General features: G+C 40.8%; 1 protein-coding gene across 2 annotated transcripts in view; it reads left to right on the plus strand.

Annotated features, from left to right (window-relative positions):
* pgm5 (phosphoglucomutase 5) overlaps nucleotides 1-7,938 on the plus strand; it is a 163,152-nt gene that overhangs the window by 143,167 nt on the left and 12,047 nt on the right. For both annotated transcript variants that reach the window (XM_020526497.2, XM_048594907.1), the window contains one exon: nucleotides 4,205-4,339. In XM_020526497.2, coding sequence (XP_020382086.1) covers nucleotides 4,205-4,339 — 135 coding nt within the window. The remainder of the gene's footprint in view (nucleotides 1-4,204; nucleotides 4,340-7,938) is intronic.

Below are 7,938 nucleotides of genomic sequence, written 5' to 3' on the forward strand. Positions count from 1 at the left end.
AGGAAGGGTCACCGGACCCAAAACGTTAACTCTGTTTTTTCCTTCACAGATGCTGCCAGACCTGCTGAGCTTTTCCAGCAACTTTGTTTTTGTTCCTGATTTACAGCATCCTCAGTTCTTTCAGTTTTTCTTTGATGAGTGAAATTAGGAAGCATTTTCCCATGTGAAGGTTGGTCAAAGTTTGGAATTCTCTTCCACAAATAGCAATTATTTATAGCAGTTGGCGAATTGATATTATTAAGTCTGTTGATAAAATCTTACACCGTAGATAGAGATCATTTGGCCATCATGTCTGTGCCGACATTTTGAAATTTATGTAGCTGAAAACACAAGTCTGGATACATGGAGTGATGTCATAGATTAGCCATGATCTAATTGAATATTGAGCAGGCTCAAGGAATCTCCTCCTGCCTTGTGTTCCTAAACTGAGCAGATTAACTCGTCCAATGGTATTCTCAAAACCAAAAAGGAAAAGGTTATTATAATGTAAATTCCAAAGAACCAATATATAATTGGCTCCTGCTCCAGTTTTCACAATAATCATGCCACACTTCCTGTATTCATTATAATTCTTTGCATCATTATAAAATATAGAAATGTAATATTGCACAGGAAAAGGTATAGAAAATGAACTTAAGGTCTAATTACATTCTCGCTAATTAGGATTTGTGGATTTAGTCTCCATTATCCTTCTTCAAAAGGGGCCCTTCTTCTACCTTTTATATCCTGTGACAAGTATTTACATTACATTTTAAAAATGTCCTTGTGATTGCATCATATATAATTGAGGATGGTGTTAATGGTGCATTTGTTAGTTTCACTGGAATGACTTTACGGATCTGGAATTGCAGTTGAGTTGGTCAACTGAGGAGCTGGGATGGTTTTCCTTACAGCAGAGAGGACCAAGAAGGGGTTTAATGAGACTTTTAAACTAGTGATGCCTATTAGACAAAGTGATGCCTATTTTCAATAGCTGAGAGGCCAAGGAGAAGGCATAGATTTAAGGCAGTTGGCAAAAGAAGCAGAGGCACCATGACACAAATCTTTTTCAATGCAGCATGTGGTTAGGATGCCTGTTAGGGTGGTAGAAACAGATTCAATAATAGCCTTCAAACAGGAATTGAAAAAATACTTGAAGGAGTAAAATGATAATAGGATATTGGGAATGAGACTAACAGAAGACTCAATTCACAGAATAACTTCTTTCTGTGCTATTCCTAATTCAGCTCAATGCTTACTGGTGTCATTTGTGACATGAGATGAACCATTAAAAGGACGTTTGCTAGAATGGTACTAGAGATAAAGGACTTTCTTCAAGTGGGGTGAGTGAAGAAATCGATTATTCTGCTTAGAGCAGAGAGAAGTTTATGAGGAGATATAAGAAAGGTGTACAAATAATAACTGATTTTAATAGAGTGAATAAGGAGAAATTGTTTCCAGTGACAAGAGAGTGAGCAACCAGGGGAGACACATTTTAAAAGATTAACAAAACAGCAAGAAGCCCCAAAAGAAAACAATGTTTTACACAGCAACATGTTATGATCCGGAATGTGCTGCCTAAAAGGGTAGTGAAAGCAAATTCAATAGTAAATTTCAAAGGGAATTGGATAAATGCATTAAAATGAAAACATTTCCCTCAGCATGTGTTAACGACCTTCTGACTCAGTGGTGGAAGTGCTTCACAGTGGGGCACAGCTGACGCATTTGCAGACTGGACTAACTCAATCCTCTTCCAGAGATAATAAGAACTGCCAATGCTGGAGTCAGAGATAACACAGTGTGGAGCTGGAGGAACACAGCAGGCCAGGCAGCATCAGAGGAGCAGAAAAGTTGACATTTCGGGTCGGGGCCCTTCTTCCAAAACAATCTTCCACACTGGATTATCTCAATCCTCTTCCTCCTTCTTTCCATGTCAGCCAGGTGCTCCTGCATTTCTTGTTGCCCCTCTTGGTTTGCTGCCTTCCTGAGGTTTTCCTGTGCTCTACCTGTATTAAAATGGAAATTGATCCTCTCATACAAGCATAAAATATCATCAGGCAGCCGTCTCACACCGTGAAAGTGGAACCTCCTGACCAAAAATATGTGCATTCCCTCCCCACATTCTCCCGTATCTTACATGCCCCTTCTCACATTCCACGCCCGACTGCCCTAAAACCTCCAGCAGAAGCAAGAGAAAAACAGAGAGGGAAAAACGAGTCAATGAAGGAAACAGATTCTGTGGAGGATTTCTCCCTAAGCCCTCTCAGGCAGTCAAACCAGTCCAGGAGATCTCATGATCCAACTTTAATCTTGATGAGAATAAATACTGTTCCCACCAACTACCCACACACATTTATAAATATATTATTTATATTTATAAATACAGTTTGACTTATTTTTTAACAAACTTTATAAACATCTCTGCTTTCTGAACTACTTTATTTTCTCTATGTAACCTGAAACCAACTTTTGAGGGATTTGATAGAATTTAATTTTTCATTCTAATTTAGAACAATGTACCAAATGTGGATGTTTATGTATTCAGGGAATGCTGCAGGGAATTTTCAATATTTTGTAAGTAAAAATATACTGATATTCCCTAATTACAGCCCTAGTATATCTTTTCTCTTAAATAGGTCTCATTTTACATTCAGCTATGGTTCAGTGAGTATTACTCTGTCTGCAGAATTAGAAGGTCGTGGGTTCAAGTTCCACTCCAGAGACTTCAGCACAATATCTGAGTCGACACTCCCAGGGCAGTACTGAAAAAGTGCTGAACTGTTGGAGGTGTAGTCTTCCAGTTAAACGTAAGGCCCTCTCTGTCCTCTCAGGTGGATGTGAAAGATCCTGTGCATCTTACATTGAAGAAGGATACTTCTCTTTACTGCCCTGGCCAACATTTATCCCTCAGCCAAATATTACTGAAACAAATCATCTGGTCATTATCACTGTGCTGTTGGTGGTAATGTGCAACAATGATTACACTTCAAAAAGAACTTAATTGGTCCTGAAGTGGTTTGGAACAAGCCAAGGGCATGGAAGTCACTATATAAATGTAGTTTTTTATTTCTTTGATGTGTATACCAGGATGAAAAATTGGAAGCTCTTACCCTGAGCATGGAGATGCTTCTATCCTCTGCTATCTCCCATGATTGTCATTTAATTTGGGAGGTTAGTTTTGTCGTGGATCTTGCTGATGTGACAACTTACATACAGAAAGTCCCTCTTCATATGTTTGTTGAGGGATTCATGGAAATCAGATTGTAAAAGTCACCGTAGTCCTACCAGATCATAGGGCTACTCTTTCATTAGGGAGAGATGACAGGCGGTGATTTAATCTGAGGGTCACCACACCTCAGGTGAGGGGAGAGGTTGAGAAGGAGAATCCTTCATGTTAACCTCAGCTGGTATGTGAATTGAACCCACACTGTTGGTATTACTCTGCATGGCAAATTAGCCAACTGAGCTAACTGGCACACACCACCACCCCCACCCCCAAGAAACCAGGCTACAGGAGAAATCAAGGCAGTTGATACAATGTGCCAACATCATGAGACCTCATTGGCAAGTTGTAAATCTCACCCCTGGTTCCTATAGAGGTTTCAGCAATGCTTGATTAGGCTTGCCAATTCCACAGGATTCCATCACATGACCTTCAATCTCTCCCAACTCACTATTTGCTATTTGGATAATTCTTGAGTGTCAATCAGACAACCTTTTTCTCCCCTCTCCAATATTTTTGGATTGGATAAACTGCATTCTGGAGACAACAAAACATTATCATTAATTCTCCTGTCAGGGAGATTAATCTTCAATTCATCAAGACGCCAGGGCAATTCTGGAAGGTTGACAACCCCATGTCTGATTTGTCCTACAAAACCACCATTTTGGTTTGGGTGATAGCATTCCCAGCAGTGCCAGGAGGTAAAATAAAAATTATAGTTTGGTTGCAATTTCACGTCAGCATTGAGTTGATGTCCTTTCGATTGAGAATGGTATGGCCTGGGCTTTTTCCAGGCCTGTAGCTAGCAATTCTCAGCTGTTGGACAACACCACAGGAATTTCAGCAATGAGTCAAGACATTTGCTGTAACCTCTTTCTTTTAAAGCACAAGATTGAGAGCTGCACAAATAAATTATTTCCATTATTTGTCCAAGTTACCAGTAGCAGTGTTTCCCCACTACAACATTCCTTGTGATAACTACTTCTACTTTCCTTCTCACAGGGCCTGAGATTGATATTCACGGATGATTCTAGACTGATATTTAGACTGAGTGGGACCGGGAGTATGGGATCTACAATTAGGATCTACGCAGAGAGTTATGAGCGGGACCCCAGCAGGATTGACAGGGATCCACAGGTAAATCAAGCAACTGAGGTACAGTTTGTTTTATAGAGAATACCAACTGGTACATTGTTCAGTCCAACATTTATATTGTCAATTTAACAAAGAAGTGAAATCATCGCAAGGTACACCGTAAATATATGATTAGTCAGAAATAAACACTGGGGCTAAGAAGTGCGATTAGGTAAAGGTTAGCAACTTTGGTTAAAGAGATGAACTTTAAAGGGGAGAATCTTCACATTAATGTTCAAGAACTCACTTTTGGAAGAGCCAAAATCTTTTTGATTAGCACTAAATAATGGATCAAAGATCATTTATCAGCATTTCCTCTCTTTTTTTCAACCAGTACTGCTTTTTCCTAAAATTATCATGAGAACAACTTGTATTCATGCAGCACATGTCACATTGCAAAATATTTCTGAGGATTGTTATTAAACTTGAAACTTTCAAACTGAGCCACATAGGGAGACATTAGGATAAATGAGCAAAAGCTTGGATAAAGAAGCTGGTTTCAAGGAGGATCTTACAGGAGAACAGAGTGGTGGAGAGAATTATACAATCTAATGATATTCACAACACTGCCCATTGAGCCCATTCCAGTTCTCCATAAGAGCAAGTTACCTAGTTCCTCGTTGCCCCAGAAGGTGGTGGAGGTGGGGTCATTGAATATTTTTATCTCAAAGGTGGATAGATTCCTGTTAGGCAGGGGAATCAAGCATTATTAAGGCTATAGGTAGGATTGTAGAATTTGAAACACAAATGTGTCAGCCAAGCTCTTATTGAATGGCCAAGCAAGCTCAAGGGCCAAGTAGTTTACTTCTGCACCTATATTGTATGTTCATATTTTTCTCATCTGCCCATTTCCTGTGTCCTTCAAAAAAAATTTTTTTTCAGGTGTTTAGCCAAATCCTTTTAGAAAACCAGGATTGAAGCTGCCTCTGTCACAGTCTCAGGCAATGCGATCCCCATCCACTGGAGGGAATTCTACAACTTATTGCCTGATAGCATAACCGCCAATGGTGGACCAAAGGAAATCAGAGTTGTACAAAAGGCCAGATTTAGACAAATGCAGATATCTTACAGGGTTGTAGAACTGAAGGAGATTACAGAGATAAAGAGGACTGGAGGTGGTCACAAATCCGGTGGTGTCTTGGAGAAAGTTACACACAAGGAGGATTGGATGTATTCAAGGAGGTTAGAGAGGATGAGGGTTGTAGAGCAAGAGTATGTTGAAATAGGGAAGATTATAGAGCTGGAGAATGCTGAGATAGGGAGGGTTGTAGGGACTGAAAAAGTCTGCAGAAAGAGAGAGATGCGGGCGCTAGCAAACATTACAGGGAGAGGTAGGTTCCTTGGAATTAGAAGGGGTTACAGATATAAAGAGAGCTGTAGGGGATAAAGGAGGTTACAAAAATAATGTAACTAGGGCATGGAAGAATTTTAAAACAAGAATGAGAATTTTCATTTACAATACAGACTGAGCTAGAACATTGAATCTCTGTCCTTGCTGTCAATAACTAAATTTGTTAAGGATAAAAAAAATGTAAATATGATTTTTTGACTGAAATGGAACAGAATGTAGAGGATTAAATATATATGTTTGAAATCAAGCACATTAATTCTGTGCAATAATAGGATGATAAAAATGTTATGTAATTCTCTTCCCTCTAAATTAGAACACTGTGGGGCCATTTTAAACCAGACAGAAGTTGCTGTCATGTTTAATTCTCTGTCAGTGGGAGAGTCCAAACTAGGTCCATCTATTTCCTGATGGAAGATGAGGTAGGAATACAGTAAACCACCATTCCCCACCGTCCTCCCAACCCTACTTTTTCACTAAGGCATTTCTCCTGAAAAAGGACAACTGTGAAACATTCTCAGCTACCAAGAACAGTCATTGAGGGGATGACAACTGTTCACAGGCAGGCGTTAGTGCCAGAGAATTTGTAAGTGAGGAGTAGTTTTGCTTCCTTGCCAAGATCTTTAACTTCTGCGATGATAATTGCTATGTCACCATTGTGCTGGCTCAGCTATTCTCAACATTTCTGGTCATGTCAAACTTATAAGGTCATATGAAACAGGAGAGGAGAAGGCTATTTGGCCTATCAACCCTCTTCGACTGTTCAATAAAATCTTGGCTGCTCTGATTGTGGTCTTAACTTCACTCTCCTGCCTGTCCCCCATAAACCTTGATTGCCTAATGTACACCTTGAATATATTCATTCACCCAGGTTTCACTGGAAGAGAATTCCATAGACAAACAATCCTCTGAAATGAAAAATTCCTCCTCATCTGCATTAGCACATCCTGGAGGGTCACAAGTTACTCACAAAGTGTGATCCTGCATTAGAAGTACTCATGTCTCACAGCAGACCCTGGCTTGTGTAGTTTACTCCCAGTACTTTTTGGGCAGTGAATCATTGCTGTAGAGTCTGTAATAAACTATTGTCTGGCAAAGAAATTGCCTTTCGATAATTGCACTTCAGTGATGCTGAAACCAAAGGAGTGGATTGAAGAGCTGGAGTTGTATATTAAATCCTGTTTCCTGAGGACAGAGCTCATTGGCCAATGAATCAGAGGGGAGAAGAAGAGAAATGTATTGATGCAGTGAGTTTCTGTGATCTGGAACTCGCTGCCTGAAAGAGAAAGGGAAACAGATTCAGGAATAGCTTTCAAAGGGGAATTGAGTAAGTACTCAAAAAGGAAATTGTTGCAGAGCTGTGGAGAAAGAACCCTGGGGACTGGGACTGGTTCGACAGACCTGGCAGAGACTTATTGGCCTGAATGGCCTCCTTCTGTATCAATCCACAATTCAAAGATGTTTTTATTGTTACTACTACAAAGTGTAGAACAATTAAGTAACAAGCTCTGATCACAAAAGAAAAAAGTGTACAGAGAGAAACAGCCATCAGTCTAAGCCTTAAGTTTAGAAGGTTACAGTCTGCTCATTCAAGGACTGGAGGACACAATGCAAACCCTAGTGATTGTCAGTAACTCAATAACCACAGAGCAACACAGTAGCTTCTCCACTGGGTCAGTTATCAGTTTGGGCTGTAGTGAGAGGATTTGGAAGCATCTTCTCAGGTGATAAGGAAATACCTTTTTAAAGCTGTTCAATTACTTGTTACGGCCCAAGAATGTATTTCATCTTCTAACTAACTTGCATTAGTATCACACCCTTAACTAAGCAAAACATTCTAAGGTGCAGGGCTGGATGAACACAGCACGCCAAGCAGCATCATAGGAGCAGAAAGGCTGACGTTTCGGGCCTAGACCCTTCATCAGAAAAGGGGGAGGGGAAGGGGGTTCTGAAATAAATAGGGAGAGAGTGGGAGGCGGATAGAAGATGGATAGAGGAGAGGATAGGTGGAGAGGAAACAAACAGGTCGAAGAGGCGGGGATGGAGCCAGTAAAGGTGAGTGTAGGTGGGGAGTTAGGGAGGAGATAGGTCAGTCCAGGGCGGACGGACAGGTCAAGGGGGCGGGATGAGGTTAGTCGGTAGGAGATGGGGGTGCGGCTTGAGGTGGGAGGAGGGGATAGGTGGGAGGAAGAACAGGTTAGGGAGGCGGGGATGAGCTGGACTGGTTTTGGGATGCGGTAGGGGGAGGGGAGAT

Source organism: Rhincodon typus, chromosome 3, assembly GCF_021869965.1.
Source record: "Rhincodon typus isolate 14 chromosome 3, sRhiTyp1.1, whole genome shotgun sequence".
Lineage (NCBI taxonomy): Eukaryota > Metazoa > Chordata > Chondrichthyes > Orectolobiformes > Rhincodontidae > Rhincodon > Rhincodon typus.